Below are 21019 nucleotides of genomic sequence, written 5' to 3'. Positions count from 1 at the left end.
TCATCTACAGGTTCTCCAGCTGAGATAGGCATATTTGTAGTTTTCTATGGCCTTCGTGGCAGACTCAATAGTTTGTAATACTTTGCTCCATAACTAAATTCGTATATTTATTGCATATTCGTTGAAAGTTGGAGAAACTAACATATATGGTAGGTTTTACCCTCTGTAAGCTATTCATAGTAAATAAAATAGGGGAGTTGTTTTGAAGCTCAGTAGAAAAGTTAATCGAAAGGAAGTACAACAGGTTACACAATTTATCTGTTGTTTTATGATTTCGTCTTCCTCCTCATCTCACATTTGTAATGTGATATCTGATCAAGGAAGTTAGCTTAGATAGTAACCAACTAATTTCCTTAATATAAATGATTGTATCAGTTGTGTACATTGATTTCTCGGTTATATTGTGTAATCTTGCACATAAGAATGATGGTGCCAATCTCCATTTTTTTTTTCTCCGACGTCTTTTTTCGTTACATATATATTGCCTCTATTAGTCATTTAGCATGCATTGTTCCGAGAGTGGAGTTTTGGCTCCCGGGTTGAGATGCACCGGAAATCTGGACCAACGAATGTTGCTCCGAGATTGCTTAGAAGGACGAGAAAAGCAGGTGTACGTCGTCCAGAAAACGAAAGATAGGTTGAGTGTGCGTACAGCAGATAGGTGGGGCCTGCAGTGTTCAATGCTGTAACGGGTAGGAGAAGACGGAGTCCGCGAACGGGGCCGTCACTGGGGTCAACCCGGACGCGCGGTACATGTCGGTGCAGCGTCGTGGACCACGCGTCCAAATTTAAGCCTTGGCGCTGTCGCTAAGGGATCTCCAACGAGGCGACGAGCATCCGGCCGGCCGAAAATGTGTCTGGTATACGCTTTAGCGGGGCGATGCATAGTGACCGGATCTTCTACAGCGATGCATAATGATCGGGCCCCGTCTACAACGATGCAAACTTGATCCAAATATGTACCTCGAATGCGTCTCTGCGGACGCGTAAAGTGTCCGCTCGCGTTTGGCAGACGTTTCGTCGGACTCGTCTGGCAGTGACCCAGGCTCGATGTGTCTTCTCAGCGACCCCAATACTGGCGCCGAGGCGTCGCTTCGGCAGTCTGCGGCCGCGTAATGGCGATGCCTCACGTGACGCGCGGCCGTGGCCTACCTCTACGCACGAGGTAATGGCGACGCCACGCGTGCCGCGGCCGTCGCCTTCCTCCGGCCTATATAAAGAGGGTCGCGCGCATCTCATCTCCTCCCACACTAAACCCTAGCCACCGCACAACCTCCACCGTAGCGCTGCTGCCGCTCAACCTCCACCTTTGCCACCATGAGCAGCGCCGGCTGCGGCCAGGCTGCCGCGCCTCCACCTCCACCTCCGACTCCACCTCCCCCGGCCTCGAGCTTCGACGAGGAGTTCGACGACGACGACAGCACCAACGACCTCCTCGACTCGGTCAGGGACGCCAAGTTCATGGCTGACGCGGAGAAAGAAGCAGAGGAGGTACGGGCGGCCCATGCGGCGTTCGACGCCGAGATGGAACACCACAGGGTGGCGGCCGCCGCAGCCGCATTGGACGACGACTCCGACATCTCATGGTCTTCTGATGACCCTGATGCGCCTACCACAGAGGAGAAGGAGGCGGAGCAGAGGACGTTAGTCGACTCCTTCGAGACGCTCAAGAAGGCCGAGGACGCCGCGAATGAGACGATGTGGCGGTGCCTGCTAGAGGACGCAGCGGCGCACCGAGCCCTAGCGGCCGCACGGCAGGCGGCAGAGAAGCAGACGAGGGAGTGGCGCAACAACGGGGCCGGGCCGTCGGGCAGCAAGTAGTATAGGTTTCTACAACTAGTTTGTACAGTTCCATGTAGTTGATTATGCTTTTTAAATATTTTGCAAAACAAAAAATGGGTCGCCCCGCCGGGAGCACACTCAGATGCAAACGGACGCGCGTCCGTGGAGTGACGCAAACAGATGCTCGCGACCACTTTCAGGTGTCCGATATGCGTCGCCCCGTTGGAGATGCCCTAACCTCGTGTCTCCCTAGATCTAAGCGATCGAATGCTCAGAGCCGTCCCAGAACAGAAAGTTGGGCGCAAAAAAAAAGGGCGCAGAAGAATCCGGGGCGTGGCGCGGGGAGTGAGGCAGGGAGAGAAGCGTCGATTTTGCGACGGAAGTTGCCGGATTCAGATCAACGGTTTTTGCCGGCAGGGCACGCTTCGACATCATGGACTTCCCCTGGATCCTGTGAGCAGGTACGACCTTCTCCCGCACAGCATGGATGTTGGTTCTTGCAAAAATCTGACCGAGCGGTCTTCCATGTAGTAGTGTCCCTATCTACGAAGGGGAGGCGATCCGCGTCGCAGCCGAGGGGGCGGCGAAGAAGGCAGGGATGCAAAGCTGGTGGCGGGGGCCGCGAACGGCTGGTACGCGGCCTACGACGCCTGGTACGAGGCCACGAAGGAGGGGCCGAACCCCGACGCCGAGGAGGAGGAGGACGATGCCGCCGCGGACCCCGACGGGGAGGAGGCCATCCACGACCGTGAGATAGCGAAGCTCAACATCGCCATCGAGGAGCGTCTCGCCGAGCTCACGCACGAGACGAGGGAGAACGAGGCCTCCGTCTGGGCCGGTCGCCGGCGTTTAGGAGACCTCATCGATCGAACGAACGAGCTCATCGCTCAGCAAGCAGCCCGCTGCCCTCGCCCGACCGGCGCGCCCACGAGGAGGCTGCAGAGGCGGAGCTCGGCCGCCAAGAGCGCCGGCATCGCCATCAGGCGAACCACAAGGCCCAGGACACTGGCCGCGTCCGCCTCGAGGCACGAGACATGGTGGAACGTGCTGAGCGTGTTGTGTGGGACCTCGGATCGTGGGGGAAGCCGGCAGTGACGCCGCAGGAGGCGGGGCGCGAGCGTGCCGAAGCTGAGAGGAGGGCCAGGAGGAGGGCGGGCGCGAAGAAACGCCGCCGGGCAGACGCCGCCGGGCCACCCAACTGATAAAGCTGGAGTGGAATCCTCACGCTTACAGGCCGCCCGCGTCGAGTGAAATCCACGGCCGCGCGCCATGCTAGGCTAGTAGTAGGTAGTATTTAAAAAGTTGTAATATGTCTAATTTTTAATGAAAAATGAAGTTATCTTCCTATGACACGCGGGCCAGGGGAGGACAAGGGGAGGATGCGAGCGGCTAGCACTCGACGTCCGCGGCCACGCAAACGATGCCCAGATTTGTGCCGGGTTTGGGTCGTCCCGGATACCGCGGCCATATGTTTTAGGGATGGGTCCGCGCGCTGGGCCGCTTTTTTGTCCAGTTTGACCCATCCGCCTCCAACGGGGCGACGCATTTCAGACGTCCAAAATGTGCGTGCGCGTCCGTTTGCGTCAGCCCGAATGGTCGAAATCGACCGCGCGTCCATTTGCGTCGGGGTGGCTCCAGCGGCACGACGCATTTTTCTGATTTTTCATTTTTACAACATAAAAATATAATTTACATAGTAAAAGAAAGGAAAATAAAATAAAAACCTAAGCACGCCTGCGCCTACTGGTCGTCGTCGTCGCTGTCGATCACGACGAGATCCGGTACCAGCCACGACCAGTTGGCAAGCGGCGCAACATATGTTGGTACCGCCGGTGGTGGTGGAGGTGGAGCCGGTGGTGGCGGTTGAGCAGCCCACACCAGTGGTGGAGGTTGAGCAGCCCACTCCGGTGGTGGAGGTGGAGCAGCCCACGCCGGTGGTGGAGGTGGAGCCGCACAAGGGTTGTACGGCGGTTGCACTGGTTGCGTGCCCGAGTCCTTGAGCGGATGTCGTAGGGCCTCTTCCTCCGTGAGGCCCGGCGGCATGATGCCGGTGGCGTACCAGGGCAGCGGTGGCTGCACCGGCCAGTCCAACTTCGAGACGAGGACATCGAGCCTCGCGATCTCGTCGTCCGTCATCGTCGCCGGGTACTCGAACTTCCTACCCTCCGCCATGGCCAACTGCCATTCCTGGAAATTGCAGACGACGTAATCATCGCTGTCGTCCTTGGCCTCCTCATTGTGGTAGGCCAGCGCGTCGATGTATTCGTCGTCATCCTGTGGAGGCGCCGGCGATGTTCGATGATGAGGCGGTGGTGGATTGTTAAAAGGGAAGTCCCTGTCACCGAGGAAGCCCGCCATCCTCCTCGGATCCTTCTCGGTCTTGCGCCAGGTGCGCTAGGTGTCGGAGTCGATGGCGTATGCGGGATCGCGCGGAGGTCCGGCGGTAGGTACCGCCGCTTGCGTCGGATCTCGACGCTCATCTCTGGCTCGCGCAGAGGCTCAAGCGGGACAGGCACCTGGAGGTAGCTGAGCCGCCAGCCGCCGCCAGGCAGGTACACGTCCACATTTCGGAGCGACGCATTTCGGACACGAAATGTTCGTTTCCGTCGGGCCGTATGGTCAAAACGATCGCGCGTCCGTTTGCGTCTAGGGGTGTCCCAGCGGTCGACGCATAATTTTTTCTTAATAAACTCATAATTTACATTAATAAAAAATACATAAAAATGACTTAAAATGACCAGCAAGGCCTGCAAAAACCTAGCTATGGGCTCCTGCTCGTTGTCGCTGACGAGGTCGATGAACTCCGGCGTCCACCATGGAAGCTGGTACGCGGCGGTGGAGAAGGAAGGGCAGTCTGCGGCAACTGCGGCCAGGCCATCGGCGGTGCAGGAGGCTGTGGTGAAGGTGGCCACGGATCCCAGGCCGTTGAAGGAGTAGGAGTCGGCGAGCGGGCATTGGAACGCGTCGGCGTGGCCGGAGGAGTCGTCGGCCTCCCCTGCACGAGCGCTGACTCGCGAAGCTGGATGGCGAGCCCGTCCCACACAGCGAGCTCGTTGAGCTCGCTATTGGCTAGTGCCATGGCAATGCTCTCCTCCTTGCTAATGTCCGGCGGCTGGGTCTCCGAATCCCACGCCGGCCCGCCGACGTCGTGGTCATTGTATCCACCTTGGACATGGTCGTCCGACGAGGTCTCGCACTCGGCCTCGGTGGCGTCGTCGTCCTCGTCGTACTCGTCGTTGTTGTTCTCATCTTATTCCGCGGTGATCTCGTGGTCGAAGTAGTCGAGGTCGCCAAGGTATCCCGCTCAGCGGCGCGCGATGAACTCCCACGTCCCGAACGAGATCCAGTTGTAGGAGTTGAGCGCGTATGCCCGATCTTCTCGGAGATCGGTCGGCAAGATGGCTCGGCGGCGGCGCACCACGTCACGGCGCTCTCGGGCCTCGCGTGGCACGGGCGGGGGGAGGGGGACCGACACGCGCATGGAGTTGAGGTGCCAGCCTCTTCCAGGAAGGTTAGCGTTCGACCATGGCACTGATCGGTTTTTCCTCCTAGAGGCGGCGCGCGAACTCGATGCGGACGTACCGCCCGATCCGCAACTTCTTGTCGGACCGCGAGCTGCTAGCCTCGTGGTCGTTCTTGGTTTTGCGGAACGGCCAAGATTTCTTCCGCATGGCGTCGGTCGGGTGGATACGGCGGACTCTGGCAATGGTGTGGTCGAGAAAATGGGCGCCGCCAGCTGACCTTTAAAAGGCTCGAACGCCATCTCACCTTCAATGTCCTATCACTGCGACGGCACCCGCCATTAACGCGGCCCTGAAAAACTGTAGCGCGCCGTCCGTAAGTCACGCTGAAGACGAAGCATATGTGCCGCTGCTAGACGGGCCCGTGCGAGAAGCGTGCGGACGACCGCTGCGTCCGTGCAGCGTTCACGCAGACGCAAACGTGCTGTATATTTGGATCACATTTACATCTTGACGAACGGGTCGAACACTATGCGCCAGGCCGGTGGAACGGGATACAAACTCATTTTCAATCTGGGTGGTCGCAAACGGACGTTGTGTCGCCCGTTTGAATGCCCTAAGGCTGGTGCCAATGCATCACCCCACTATCGCCTCGCCACGTCAGTTTTTACCCTCACTCTCACCCCACTCTCACCCCACGGTGCCAGTGCACGGAGCTATAGTGCCAGCTCTCACTTCTCTCTCCTTCCTACCGCCTCCCTACCGCCCCCACTAGCACCGCTATCGCCCCTCTCTCGCCTCGCTGTCGCCCCCAACGCGGCGGCGGCAAGCGGGGGCGGTACCGCCGACGCCCGGCCCAGCGCCTCCCGCTCTCGTCTCGCCTCGCTCCCGCCCGCCTCTCGCCCTGTAAACGGAACAATTGGAGACTGTAGAACTTGTAGTGATTTCAGAAAAGGGATTGAGTGTAAAAAGGAAAATTGTGTACTGTAATTTTTCCGAAGGAAAAACATGTGCGTGATGTAAAAATTTCAGAGCAGGGATAAATAATGTGTGGACATGCGATGTTAGGATGGGAGGAGTTAGCATTGGGTGATGGAGCACATGACTGCCTTGTGCCCCTGTATACATGCAGAGCGATGGTAGTTCGATGTGTCTGGTTGTGTTAATTTTTTGAAAACAGCATGAACAATTTGTATTGTGGCGGACAGAACCATAGACCTGTGTGCCTGATGTGAGATATGTGGCTAATGCAGGTTGCGCATCGGGAAAGCACCGGCTGACAGAAGGGAGTGGAGTATTGTCCTGGGAAGCAGCCATGTGGGAGGAGGAAGAAGACGCCATGGATCTCTAGCTCTTCTTCCCTGGGGGAACCCTAGACGAGAACGGCGGCGGATGTGGAGTGTGATCCCGATCTGGACATCTGGGCTTTGCTTTTATTAGACGCGTGTTGCCCACCCCAGAGCCGTTGGGCCACGCAGCTTCCGGTCCAACAGGCCATGCGTCAGTCCAGGACCTGATGAAACATTCAAGTCAAAAAAAAAAAAAAGGACCTGATGAAACATTTTGTACCGGTGCATCCGTTTCACGCGACGTCGCAATGAATTCAGCCCAACGGTCACAAAAGGACATTGTTCCTTATTCTCCTGTACGAACAGATACGGTGAAGAATACACGGGTTTGCAACCGATCTGTCCGACTCTCTTTGGTCCACGTATCGGGCTCATCTGAACCCGGGAGCCAAGATGGATTTCCGCATTGTTCTCTTCAGCGCTTGACCCTCTGATCCTGGTCCCACATGTCAGTGAGAGTGAGCGGTGGAAGGCACGCGTAGGGTCTGGGGTTGTAAAAAAGAGGGAACAACAGAGACACCTCACCGTCCTGCCATCCTCACGAGCCTCGCACCTCTTCTCCCTCTCCCTTTTGCTTTTCAGACAGAGAAGTAAACGCCTAGCGACTAGCGAGGGAGCAGGGGAGAAGGGAGGAAGCTGCAGATGGAGAGGGCGGCGCCAGTCAGGAAGTCCCACACCTCCACGGCCGACCTGCTCTCCTGGCCGCAGCAGGCCGACGGCACCGCCACGCCGTCGCCCGCGCGCCGCTCCCACCAGGTAAACACACCCCCGCACTCGCTCCCCTCCCCCCACACCCTGCCTCCCTCGCCTGTTCTTAGACCCTTCTTTCTTGCTCGATTTGTTGCGCGCAGCCGTCGGAGGCGTTCCGCAAGGTGGTGTTCGGGGGCCAGGTCACCGAGGAGGAGTCCGACAGCCTGAACAAGAGGTGAGATCGATTCCCCAACCCCTTCTCTTGCTTCTTCCTCTCTAATCTAGATCGAGCACCGAAGCAATCGACTCGTATCTGTGTGATCCATACCTGAGCTTGCTTTGCGGCATTGCGGCGTCCGCGAACGTCTATTTCAGGAAGCCATGCTCGGCGCCCAAGTGGAAGGAGATGTCGGGGAGCGGCATTTTCGCGGGAGAGGCCAACGGCGACGCCGAGGAACCTGCCGCGGCAACGCCTGGCCGAGCTGCCTCGCGCAATTACCAGGTCCTGCTCTCCAAAAGTACTTCCCTAGTAGTTGTTAAGCTTCATGCACTAGCCACTTGAACCAAAAGTCCGAACTGATGGAAAGGGCTAGGCAATCCACATATACACTTCACAACAGTAGTAATGTTGACTGTTGCTGCTTGCTTCTCGTGATATTACTAGTATGTGCTAACTTGTTGCTGCTTAGAATGTCATTAATGTACTGTACTGGCTGTAAAATGGGGAGGTGTACTCTAGAATACTCCTTTAGTTGTTTGTTGTGTCAACATATTTTCATGTCCATGTGCAAATCTTAGCTGCAAGTGGATGAGCTTAATTTTTCAACATTCAGAATTTCAGATATTATTGGCTTGAGTGCTGGGAGAAATGTTTTACCTTTACAGTGTCACTGTACTGCATATGTGGGTTTCCTGACAGAATTAGGCGTGTAGCTGCTCGATAAACTAATGTACTAAAGGAATCTAGGTATTAATTACATCGACTTTTAGTTCCAGAAATCAGTTACTCCATCCTTTCATAGATAGATTGTGTTTTAGACATAGACATGGTTTCCAAAGTGCAATTATGACCGCTAATTTGTGTGTTGATATGTTAGTACAAACTACAAAACATATAACATATGAGAAAAAGAAATCTTGGATGATACTATCTGCATCTAACTAGCTTAAATAGGTTTTTATATATCATATGTGAAAAGATAGAGAAGTTTGACTGCATGCTTTCTATGACGTTTATTTCTGAACGGATGCTGCATTTTGTTTATGTTCTTGCTTCGGCAAACATCAACTTCGTGCATCTACCCCACAAAAAAAATAAGTTTGTGCATATGGTAAATTTGAGACTAGCCTTTTTCTGGGAATGGATGACTGTTGGTTGGTTAGTATTTCTCTACTGAGCATTTCTAGGTATGCTCTTGACGACTATGTAGTTATTACTGAGGCAAATTAAGTATGCAGTGCATCTACTCTTTTTTCTTCAGAGTGTCATTATCCATGAGATTATTTGTTTTGTCTATCTTACATTTAGCTGTCTAGGAAGCGTTTCTATGTTGACGTACACACCAAGAGCTAGTGATGCTGCTGCCAATGTGACAAAAAGAAACTGGTGAACAGAAAGTGAACGGTTTTAATAGCTCGAAATTGTAGGAATAACTGAATAACCGATTTCTGTATGTTGGGAGTTGATTTCTGAACTTGTTACGTCCCCAAAAGATGAGAAGAATGCTCGTGCACCCTACATTTTAACTGTATCACTTTATAGGAATCATAGCACATGATATGATTAGAGATTTATCAGGTTCTTGTTTAACTACAGGCAGTGAGTACTGTAAGCCACATATCATTTGCTGAGGATGGAAGTGTTCCTCCCAAAAAACCAACTTCGGTGGCTGAGGTGGCAAAGCAGCGTGAGCTCAGTGGTACTCTGCAAAGTGATGTAGATGGTAAGATGAAGAAGCTGACATCTAATGCCAAAACCAAGGAGCTCAGTGGCCATGACATCTTTGCTGAACCCCAAGACCCCAGACCTAATAGGGCAAGGAACTCAGAAAACGGCAGCTCTGCTTCACACACACCTGTGAAAAACGCAAATGTACCGCATCTTGTCTTTCTGGTATTTTATGAGATTTCTGCTACCTGAGACACCACTTATTGAATGGTATCCTCCCTGAAACAGGTGAGCACCTTCTCATTTGGAGAAGCCAACACTGACAGCATGTCGAAAACTCCCAAGAAGATGGCCAGCAAGAAATCTGCTGATCTCACGGGCAACAACATATTCAAAGGAGATGAGGCGCCAATGTCTGCAGACAAGCATCTGAGCTCCGCGAAACTGAAAGAAATGACTGGCAGCAACATATTTGCAGATGGGAAGGCCCCAGTTCGAGAGTTCTTAGGTGGGCCGCGCAAGCCTCCCGGTGGTGAGAGCAGCATTTCACTCGTTTAGCATCCTGAAGGATGATGTCACTACATGTTTTCCTCTAGCAAGCAGTCGCTCAGTTTGTTTCCATGACTCGGCATTGAGTCTGTTTTAATCCTGTGATGTGAACCAATGGTAATGATTAGCTTAACATTTGGTGTGACCATGTAGTTTGGTTTTGCTGTGGTCTGTGGACATACTCGATTGAATAACCTAATGGTGTGGTGTCTAGTTCATGTGACTGGAGATGCAATATCTATTTTGGTGCCGTTCTCTTTCCATTTTTGTGTGGGCATGCTGTGGTGGTACATATTAGTTGACAAAGAATAATCGATTGTGTGCTGACATTTCCGACATCATCGCTCCTCGTGTGCATCGTTGCTGACGTGGCCATCACATCTTCGGCGGAGGACCCCTGCTGATCTGCGGCGACTGGGCTATCGTGGAGCTCGAGCCTTAGCAATTTCAAGGTGATGCCATTCTGATCCGTGAATTTCTGGAACACCCGATATGCTATGGGAGGCGGGAGCTGCACTCGTTCAGTTTACGAGTACTTGTTCGCGTGACACGGCCATAGATCATAGTTATCTCGTTGGATATATTGTGCTGCGTGTTATCCCAGTGAATAGAGGTCTGAATTATCGTGATCGCACCTTCACTAGTGATATATGGATTAGGATGGTTAATTACCCCTTGGAAGCTGTTAGAACATCTTTAGTCGTGTCTTCCGGAGCTTTTGGGGCGCGGCGGGGACATTTAACTGGTCTCAGTTGTGCTCGAAAGATCATTTTCGCCCGACGCGGTCCAATATGATTTCCGGTGACCCCAGGCCGTTCATGCTTCATAGGAGATGCTTCGGGCGTGCCAGACAGAGCGAGAAGCGAGACGGAGAGTGATGGGCCCGGCGCGTTATTGACACACGAACGAAGCGTTGCAGCTTTGCCTTAATGGCAACGGAGGGACAGACGAGACATCCCGTCGGCGATGCGCCTCCCGGACGCGTCTCTGCGTATCCTCCACGCGTCGTCGCCGTTCGCACGCCACTGCTTGTTCCCCCTCTTTCTTCTCGCAGCTTCTGGCCTCTTCCCGCTTTTCTCCCACCTCTTTTCGCGTCGTCGGTGCCTATAAAAGGCCGCCTCCGCTCAAAGGTAGATAGAGCATGCAATGAGACAAAAAGTAAATGTTTATGTACCGAAAATATGTCGCTTTTTGGACTCATCACCATGTTAGTGCTTTGTTGTTCTGGTTGGTTCTTCTTCCTTTGGTTGCCTGATGTTGCAATGGTTGCCTCTCATGGTCAAGGGTATTCATCTATAGAGGAAACCATGTCCTAATTAGCTGCCTAATAGATGTGGTAATGCCCTTTAGGTTTAGGATTAGATTGTAGGAGTTCTTCTAAAATCCTTACTATGTTCTAAAATATCAAAATGCCACACTAATGGTGAAGGCAACATTTTAACCTTAACAACTGGTTTATTTTTGTGTTTTGTTTTAACCTTAACAACATGCATAGTCTTTTAATATTTGTAATCTTGAAATTCTTTTTAGTTTACAATAATTGTAAAAGAAAATGTATTATCATTATAAGATCAATAAAGAATGAAATCTTTTTTTGTGCATTTGAAAGAGCATGGAGCCCCCATGTGTGGTTTTGGTAATTAATGATAATCTCTATGTACAAATATTTGCATTGAGTTATATTTGTAGGAGTTGCTCATAGGCAATGCTTGAACCATATGTTGGCTTCCAGGTTGCAATAAGAAGAAATGAAGTGCAAGTTTAAGATGAGCCAACTCGAAGATATTGATACGTTGCAAACGTATCTATAATTTTTGATGCTCCATGCTTGTTTTACACCAATTTCTGTATGTTTTGTTTACACTTCGTGACATTTTTAAGCATTTTCTAGAACTAACCTATTAACAAGATGCCACAGTGCCAGTTCCTATTTTCTGTTGTTTTTGTATTTCAGGAAAGTTGTTCTAGAAATATTCTCGGAATTGGACGAAACGAAAATCGAAGTTCCTATTTTGCTGTCACGAAGACGGAGTCCAAAGGGGAGACGGAGAAGAGCTAGGAGGCGGCCACACCACCCCTAGGCGTGGGCCCCCTGGCCGTGCCTAGGTATGGTGTGGGCATCTCGGGCACCCACCGACATCGCCCTTTCGCCTATAAATTGTCATTCTCGAGAAAAACCCAAATACCCGGGCCTCCATTCACGAAAAAGTTATGTAGCCGCCGCCATCCCGGGAGGGTTCTGAGGAGCTTCCCGGCACCCTGCCGGAGAGGGAGATCATCACCGGAGGCCTCTTCATCACCATGCCCTCCTCCGAAGTGATGCGTGAGTAGTTCATCTTTGGACTACGGGTCCATAGCAGTAGCTAGATGGTTGTCTTCTCCCCCTTATGCTTCATGTTTAGATCTTGTGAGCTGCCTAACATGATCAAGATCATCTTTATGTAATGCTACATGTTGTGTTTGTTGGGATCCGGTGAATATTGAATATTATGATTGAGTTGATTATAGACTTGTTTAATATGTTATTTGTGATCTTGCATGCTCTGGCCAAGTATGTGCTTGTGACTCCAAGATGGAGTATTTATGCTCGATGGTGGGTTCATGCCTCTAGAAATCTGGAAGAGTGACAATAACTCCTAAGGTTGTAGATGTGCTGTTGCTACTAGGGAGAAAACAACAATGCTTTATCTAGGGATAATTTTATTGCTTACTTTACACACTTTACTTAATGCAACAATTTGTTGCTTGCAATTTAATACCCAAAGTTGTTCGGATGATATCCTGAGGGTGGATTATTAGTCATAGATGCAGTTGGATTACGGTCTATGAATCTTGTTGTAATACCCAAATGAATCTCATAGTAATCATCTTGTCATGTGTGGTCTTTATTCTGTCAAAGTTACTTATCTTTATGGAGAGACACCTCTAGTGGACTCTGGTCCTTTCTTTTACACCGATAAATCCATCTACTGCAAGCAATGTTCTCTTATTTCACTGCAAACAAACATCTCTTTCCACACTATGCGTCTAATCCTTTGTTTTCAGCAAAACCGGTGAGATTGACAACCTCACTGTAAGTTGGGGCAAAGTAGTTTGGTTGTGTTGTGTGCAGGTTCCACGTTGTTGCTAACACCGGTAGTGCGCCCTGCCAAAGTCAGGCAGCGATACCTTCAAAAGTGATTTATTTCTCCTACAGGTCGATTAAACCTTGGTTTCTTTCAGAGGGAAAACTTGTTGTTGTGCTCATCACACTCTCCTCTTGGGGTTTCCCAACTGCATTACTCTACACAACATCAAGCTTTTTCTGGCAACATTCCCGGGGAGAAAGAGGATTTGTGCAAGGGGAGTCTCTCATCTCCAATCTCTTTACTTTGTTATTGTTTTGCTTAGTTTGTTTTACTTTGTCTTGTTTGCTTATTTTTATAAAAAACACACAAAAATAGTTCCTTTTATAGTTGTTATTTTGTTTCTTTATCTTTAGCTCATTATGTTGATCCCTAAGTACGTTCTGAAAGACTTATCAATAGGTAGTGGTTCTATAATTGGGAGAGATAACATTGAAGAATTATTTAATTATGTTATTAAGCACAAAGATATTGAGGATATATCTATGTAGAACTTGCTCCTAATTATGAAACTGCTGCAGCTTATTTAGTTCAAATGTTGGAGGCTAGGTTTGTTAACCTTAACCCCATAATGCAGCATATGTTTCTTAAACTTCATGAAGTTGAGGATGATGAAAATAGAGATTTTATTCTGGAGACTTTGCTTAAAGAATTTAGAGATGTTGTTATAGAAGCTAGTAAAGTCTTTGATCGGTTTAAGATGCTAGGCTCATGTGTAGATGCTATTGGTACACTTGAAAAGATAGACAAAACCAATCCTGAAATTAGGAAGGAAATCAAAATACCAATATCTTTCAAACTCGTAGGAATGCATGAAGTTTTGGAAAAGAATTTTGATTAGATTGTTCCTGAAAACCCATTTGATGAAAGTAGTGAACCCAAGAGTGTTGAGAGAGGGTCTTATAAACTTATATGGATAAAATACAATTCCTTGTTGAAAAGACTTCAGGCATTGATCTTGATGCTTCTTCACTTGAAAATACTTGATTCAAGCTTTCTGCGCCTAGCTGAAAGACGTTAAAGAAAAGCACTCTTGGGAGATAACCCATGTTTTATTTCTGTAATTTTTCTTTTATTGAGTCTTGGAAGTTGTTACCTCTGTAATAGCCTTTCATTATCCTTTTTATTTCATTTTTGTGCCAAGGATAGCCTCTAAAAGGAAGAAGGTAAGATTTGGGGAAGTTGCTATCCTGAAACAGATTCTGTGCTACCACCAAAAAATTATTATTCTCAGTAAGAACGTCGGATTGATCTGAAAATGTTTAATCATATGCCCCGGGTTATTATCTAACTTTAATTAGTTTTGCATTTTTCTATTTGAGCAACAGAGGATTTTCGAAAAAAACAATCTTTACCTGTTGTTCTGTTTTGACTGATTTCTGCCACTATTTGCATTTGCCTCTTAATCTTTTTCTTCTTGAGTTCTTTTGAGAGAAAGAGCTTTTAAAAGAAGTTTCTACAGTAGCTAATGTTTTAATGGATGTTTGACTTGTGTTAGAACTGAACCAAAGTGGATTTGTTATTTTGATTGCAGTAATGTTGCCAATGAAAATTGTGTGAACTTTTGTATGAAGGAAGTTTTCAACTGTAGGGAGAGAAGAATGATGTGATGAGATGAAGGATGGACAAAAGCTCAAGCTTGGGGATGCCCATGTAACCCCAAAAAAATATCCAAGAAGTACAACCGTCAAATCTTGGGGATGCCCAAGGCATCCCCTTCTTCATCAACAAAAATATTAGGTCATCTTTCAAGACACTATATTTTTATTGCTTCATATGCTATGTGTTGTTCTTGGAGCGTCTTTATTTATTTTTTTAGTTTTGTTTTGTTTCGTTTGCTGTAGTATATGGTTGGATCCCATCATACTTGTTTTGGAGAGTGACACACTTCATTTTCATTGCATAGAACACTCTAGTTTTCACTCTTATTGTTCTGTGAGTGTTCTCTTTTGCTAGTACTTGATACGTTGCAAACGTACCTATAATTTTTTATGCTCCATGCTTGTTTTACACCAATTTCTATATGCTTTGTTTACACTTCATGGAATTTTTATGCATTCTCTGGAACTAACCTATTGACAAGATGTCATATTGCCAGTTCTTCTTTTCTGCTGTTTTTATATTTCAAAAAAGTTGTACGGGAAATATTCTCGGAATCGGACAAAATGAAAGCCAAAGTGCATATTTTCCCAACCCGAAGACGGAGTCCAAAGCAGAGATGGAGGAGAGCGCCGAGGCGGCCACTCCATACCTGGGCGCGACCCCCTCCCTAGCCGAGCCTTCGGGTGGTGTGGGCCCCTCGGGCGCCCACCGACCTCTCCTTGATATGTCTCAAATGTATCTATAATTTTTGATGCTCCATGCTTGTTTTACACCAATTTATATATGTTTTGCTCATACTTCATTGCACTTTTATACATTTTTCGGCACTAACCTATTAACAAGATGCCACAGTGCTAGTTCCCTATTTTCTGCCGTTTTGTATTTCAGAAAAGTTGTACATGAAATATTCTCGGAATTGGACTAAACAAAAGTTGAATTCAATATTTTACCGTAACGAAGACAGAGTCTAGAGGGGAGACGAAGAGGAGGCACAGGGCGGCCACACCTACCCTAGGCACGGCCTGGCCTTGGGTCATGCCTAGGGGTGGTCTGGGGCCACCATGCCTCCACCGACCTCGCCCTTCCGCCTATATAAAGCTCCCGACGCAAAAAATCCTAAATCAACCAGCCTCTGCCCACGAAAAGTTCCGTAGCTCCGCCGCCATCGCAGACAAGATTCGGGGGACAGAAGTCTCTGTTTCGGCACCCTGTCGGGATGGGGAATTTCCCTCGGAGCCATCTCCATCGACTCCATTGCCGTTGCTGACTCCCATGATGAGGAGGGAGTAGTTCTCCCCCGGGGCTGAGGGCTCTACCGGTAGCTATGTGGTTTATCTCTCTCTCCATGGTGTGATCTTTATGTGACCATGAGATTTGTAATCTAGATGTCGTTATGTTATTCAAGTGGATTTTACTTATGTGATCTCCGGAGACTCCTTGTCCCACGTGTGTAAAGGTGACGGTGTGTGCACCGTGTGGGTCTCTTAGGCTATATTTCACAGAATACTTGTTCACTGAATTATGATTTGAGTTGGGTGTCTCTATAAAATTGTGGTGTGTTAGTACCTCCTATGAATGCTCAAACTGACGGAGTGGGGTGTTCATTAGTACTTGGGAATACACCTTTAAGGTTTGCTTTTGCAGCCCTACGCCAATGAATTAGTGTTCGTTATCCAACCGAAGAGTAGTTTAGAGTAGCATGGTGAAGTGCTTATATTTATATTCCTTTATGATATCATTGTTGAGAGTGACCACTAGTGAAAGTATGATCCCTAGGTCTTGTTTCCAAACATCGAATCACCGTTTATTTACTATTTTACTGCATGTTTACTTGATGCCATATTTATTTCAGATTATATTACCACTCATATTCATCCATATCACTTGCATTTTACTATCTCTTCGCTGAACTAGTGCACCTATACACCTGACAAGTGTATTGGGTGTGTTGGGGACACAAGAGACTTATTGTATTGTAATTGCAGGGTTGCTTGAGAGGGATATCTTTGACCTCTGCCTCCCTGAGTTCGATAAACCTTGGGTGATCCACTTAAGGGAAACTTGCTGCTATTCTACAAACTTCTGCACTTGGAGTCCCAACACTGTCTACATGAATAGAAGCGTGCGTAGACATCACTCCCATCCGCCTATAAGTTGCCTCCTGATACGAAAAACCTAAATCAACCAGCCTCCATCCACAAAAAGTTATGTAGCTCCGCCGCCATCGAAGAAAAGTTTCGGGGGACAGAAGTCTCTGTTCCGGTACCCTGCCGGGACGGGGAATTGCCCCCGGAGCCATCTCCATCGACTCCACTGCCATCTTCATCGATGTTGCTGACTCCTCTGATGAGTAGGGAGTAGTTCTCCCCCGAGGCTGAGGGCTTTACCGGTAGCTATGTGGTCTATCTCTCTCTCCCATGGTATGATCTTTATGTGATCATGAGCTTTGTAATCTAGTTGAATAACTAGATGTTATTCTTCATCTATTATGCTCAAGTGGTTTTATTATGTGATCTCCGGAGACACCTTGTCCCACGGTGTGAAGGTGACAGTGTGCACACCGTGTGTGTCTCTTAGACTAAACTTTACAGAAATACTTATAAATTGTGGTGTTTGTTAGTACTATCTTTGGATGCTCAAAGTGACAGAGCGGGGTGTCCCTAGATTTGGAATGCAACTTTAAGGAGTGCTTTTGCAGCCCTACGCGGTGAATTGGTGTTCGTTATCCAACAGGAGAGTGGTTCAGAGTAGCATAGTGAAGAGATGATATTTATGTATTTAATTATGATATCATTGTGCAGAGTGTCCACTAGTGAAAGTATGATCCTTAGACCTTGTTTCTAACCATTGAAACACCGTTTACAACCAGTTCTACTACATGTTTGCTTTCTCCCATTTTTATTTCAGATTGCTATTACCACTTAGAATATCCATATTACTTGTATTTCACTATGTCTTCGCCAAACTAGTGCACCTATACACCTGACAAGTCTATTGGGTGTGTTGGGGACACAAGAGACTTCTTGTATCATAATTGAAGGGTTGCTTGAGAGGGCTATCTTTGACCTATACCTCCCTGAGTTCGATAAACCTTGGGTGATCCACTTAAGGGAAACTTGCTACTGTTCTACAAACCACTGCACTTGGAGGCCCAACACTGTCCACAAGAATAGAAGCGTGCGTAGACATCAAGCTCTTTTCTGGCGTCGTTGCCGGGGATGTAAGGTAAAAGGTACTCACATCGTCTGGCTACTAAGTTATCTTCTAGTACTGTTGCTAGTGTGTGAGTGCTCAAAGTTATTTCTTTTACATTCTGCAATTATATTTTTTTGTTTCTTGTTTTTATTTTCACTAATTAGGCTTAATGGAAAAAACAAAAAATAGAGAGCTTTATAGTATTTATCTTGAGTTAGGACATGAGGTGTTTGAAGAGAAAAATGAAAAACCTATGGAATTTTATTTGCATGCTAAGCAATGTCATTAGTATGAATTCTTTGAACACCATTATTGCTAATACTATGGAAAAGTCTAAACTTGGGGAAGCTAGTTTTTATGATCTTTTTAGTTCCCCAGCTTTAGAGGAGAAAATTTGCTCTGATGATATTTTTATCTCCCATATGTGATAATTCTAATGATGCTTGTGATATTTTAAATCAACCTACTGAAAGTATTCCTTTTAAAATACCTATGAAAATTGTTGAAAAGATCATGGATAAACGTTATGCAGGGGATGGAACAGTACATCCAAGTGATCACTTGTTGAAACTTAAATAACTTTTTGAGTTGTTTAAGGTTGCAGGTTTATCGAGAGAAAATGCCATGAAGAAATTATTTCCATTGTCACCTAAGGAAAAAAATCAAGGGAGTGGTATCAGCTACTAGATGATCCTCATCATTCGGAGTGGAAGGAGCTTGAATCTCTCTTTAACTTTAAATTTTATCCTCCTCATGAAATGCATTTAGATAGGAATTATATTTGTAATTTTCATCCTCGTGATGGAGAAAGTATTGCCCAAGCGTGGGGGAGATTGAAGTCACTAATGCTCAAATATCCCATTCATGAGCTCCCTAGTAATATTGTTACTAATAATTTTTATGCAAGGCTTTCAAGGAAATACAAGGACTATCTAGATGCTTGTTTAGAGGGATATTTCACAAGTAAGGAGGTTGAAGATAAGTGGTATCTTCTTGAAACAATTCAAAGCAATACCGAAGATTGGGATAACGACAAAGGTAAAGAATCAGATATAAACTATGAGTACGATTGCATTAAGTCTTTCATTGAAACTGTTGATTTTAAAGAGCTTAGTGCGAAATATTGTCTTGATCCTCAAATTATTATTGATTGATGTAGAGCCTTTGCTTCTCATATTAATGTTCCTAAAGGAAATTGGGACATATATCATGAAACTTTTAAAGACACTTGCATGAAAAATGAAACTGTTATTAATGATTGCAATAAACATGCTCAAACTTCTGAAAGTACTATTTCTTCTAAGCATGTTAATTTTGTGGAGCACTTAGACCTTGTGAAAAGAATCAAATCGAAGAAGAATATTGTATCCATCATAGGAATGAAAAAACTAGAATGTGGGACGGGGCTTTAAATGATCTTGGTGAAAAAGTTTGTGCCATGTACCCTTTTGTTTGTGAACTTTGCTATAAAGTAGGTCATTTCAATTTTCAATGCTCAAGCTATGATAATAGCCTTTCGAACCCAATGATTACTACAAGTTTGTATTGTGATGACATGATTACTCCTAATCAGCATGATGAACTTACATTATTTTTGGGGTATGAAGAGTTATCAAGGAAAACTTCTTTGGTAGATATGAGCGCTTTTGATATGAATAGTGTCCTGCATGGATGTCATCTTTATTGTGTTGATAATTGCCACGCAAATACTTACATACAAAATATTATAAAATACGAAACTTTATCAAAATATGACAGGACTAATATGTGTTTTGTTCTTATTAATGAAATGGAAGAATCCTCCAAAGTTTCTTTTATTGTTTCTGGCAATAAACCAGGGTATGTGGAGAAGCTACCTTTCAAGCCTCTCCCTCTTAAAGAGGGGAAGAAGAAGAAGAGTAAAAGGAGAGAGGAAACGGTATCTTCCCCTAAACATGTTGCTCCTATTATAGTTTTTGTTGATGAGTCTGAACTCGATGATGAGCCTATGCCTGTTACCTATACTAGTGATCGTGATTGGGAAAAGCACACTACTTTTGATATTGAAAATCTCTTAGGTACCAATTCTGAAAATGGTGATGTTAATAATTGTTGTACCATTAGTACTATCCATGTTCCTTCCAATGATGATATGTTTACAAATGAACACACTTTGGAAGATAACTATTATATTGCTTATGATGATACTATACCTCCAATATATGCTGATTACAATGATGAATATAATATTTTCAGTCCACCTACTATTGAGGATAAAACTAATTATGATTACAATATGCCTCCTATATTTGATGATTATGGTGATGAGAATAACAATGATAGTTATTTTGTTGAATTTGCCCCCACTACAATTAATAAGAATGACTATGCTTACGTGGGGAGTAATAATTATTTTATGCATGTGGCTCATGATAAGAATATTTTATGTGATAGTTATATTGTTAATTTTATTCATGATGCTACTGAAAGTTATTATGATAAAGGTAAACATGGTTTTATGTATCTCAACAATATTAAGTTTCACCTCTTTATGTTGAAATTTTTGAAGTTGCACTTGTTTTGTTTTCCTATACTTGTTGCTTTGTGCTTCCATGACTTGTTTTTTACAAGATTTTTTTCATAGGAAGTGGGGTAGACTTAAATTTGTTTTATATTTTCTTCTTGATGGTCTCTTTTACTTCATGTGAGTATCTTCTCAAACTACTGTTCCTAGCTGAAAGAGGCGTTAAAGAAAAGCACTCTTGGGAGATAACCCATGTTTTATTTCTGTAATTTTTCTTTTGTTGAGTCTTGGAAGTTGTTACCTCTGTAATAACCTCTCCTTATCGTTTTTATTTTGTTTTTGTGACAAGAATAGCCTTTAATAGGAAGAAGGTATGATTTGGGGAAGTTGTTGTCCTCAAACAAATTATGTGTTGTCACAAAAAAAATCGTATTCTCAGAGAGAACGTCGAATTGATCTGAAATTTTTTGAGCATATGCCCCAGGTTATTTTATAACTGTCATTAGTTTTGCACTTTTCGGTTTGAGAAACAGAGGATTTTTGGAAAAAATTGATCTTTTACTGCTATTCTGTTTTGACATATTTGTGCCACTATTTGCATTTGCCTCTTAATATTTTTATTTTTGAGTTCGTTTGAGAGAAAGAGCTTTTAAAAGAAGTTTCTAAAGTAGATAATGTCTTAATGGATGTTTGAATTATGTTAGAACTGAACCAAAGTGGATTTGTCATTTTGATTGCGCTAATGCTGCTAATGAAAATTGTGTGAAGTTTTGTATGAAGGAAGTTTTCAAGTAGGGAGAGAAGAATGATGTGATGAGATGAAGGATGGACAAAAGCTCAAGCTTGGGGATGCCCATGTCACCCCAAGAAATATC

General features: G+C 46.1%; 1 protein-coding gene across 1 annotated transcript; it reads left to right on the top strand.

Moving 5' to 3' along the window:
* The first annotated feature begins 7139 nt into the window (after positions 1–7139).
* Positions 7140–9980, top strand: LOC127332340 (uncharacterized). Its single transcript, XM_051358610.2, has 5 exons — positions 7140–7348; positions 7444–7517; positions 7658–7784; positions 9099–9374; positions 9459–9980. The coding sequence occupies exons 1-5, from the start codon at positions 7235–7237 to the stop codon at positions 9726–9728; spliced, it is 861 nt and encodes a 286-aa protein (XP_051214570.1). The 5' UTR covers positions 7140–7234; the 3' UTR covers positions 9729–9980.
* Positions 9981–21019: the final 11039 nt, after the last annotated feature.

Source organism: Lolium perenne, chromosome 4 (genome assembly GCF_019359855.2).
Source record: "Lolium perenne isolate Kyuss_39 chromosome 4, Kyuss_2.0, whole genome shotgun sequence".
Taxonomy (NCBI): Eukaryota; Viridiplantae; Streptophyta; class Magnoliopsida; order Poales; family Poaceae; genus Lolium; species Lolium perenne.
The sequence above is the reverse complement of the archived record's forward strand: the minus strand, read 5'-3'. Positions and strand labels throughout refer to the sequence as shown.

Excerpts from the sequence above, each read along its gene's own strand:
- LOC127332340 (XM_051358610.2), top strand. The coding sequence starts at position 7,235 with ATGGAGAGGGCGGCGCCAGTCAGGAAGTCCCACACCTCCACGGCCGAC. Across the intron at positions 7,349-7,443 it reads CCGCGCGCCGCTCCCACCAG|CCGTCGGAGGCGTTCCGCAA; the intron begins GTAAACACACCC and ends TGTTGCGCGCAG. Across the intron at positions 7,785-9,098 it reads CTGCCTCGCGCAATTACCAG|GCAGTGAGTACTGTAAGCCA; the intron begins GTCCTGCTCTCC and ends GTTTAACTACAG.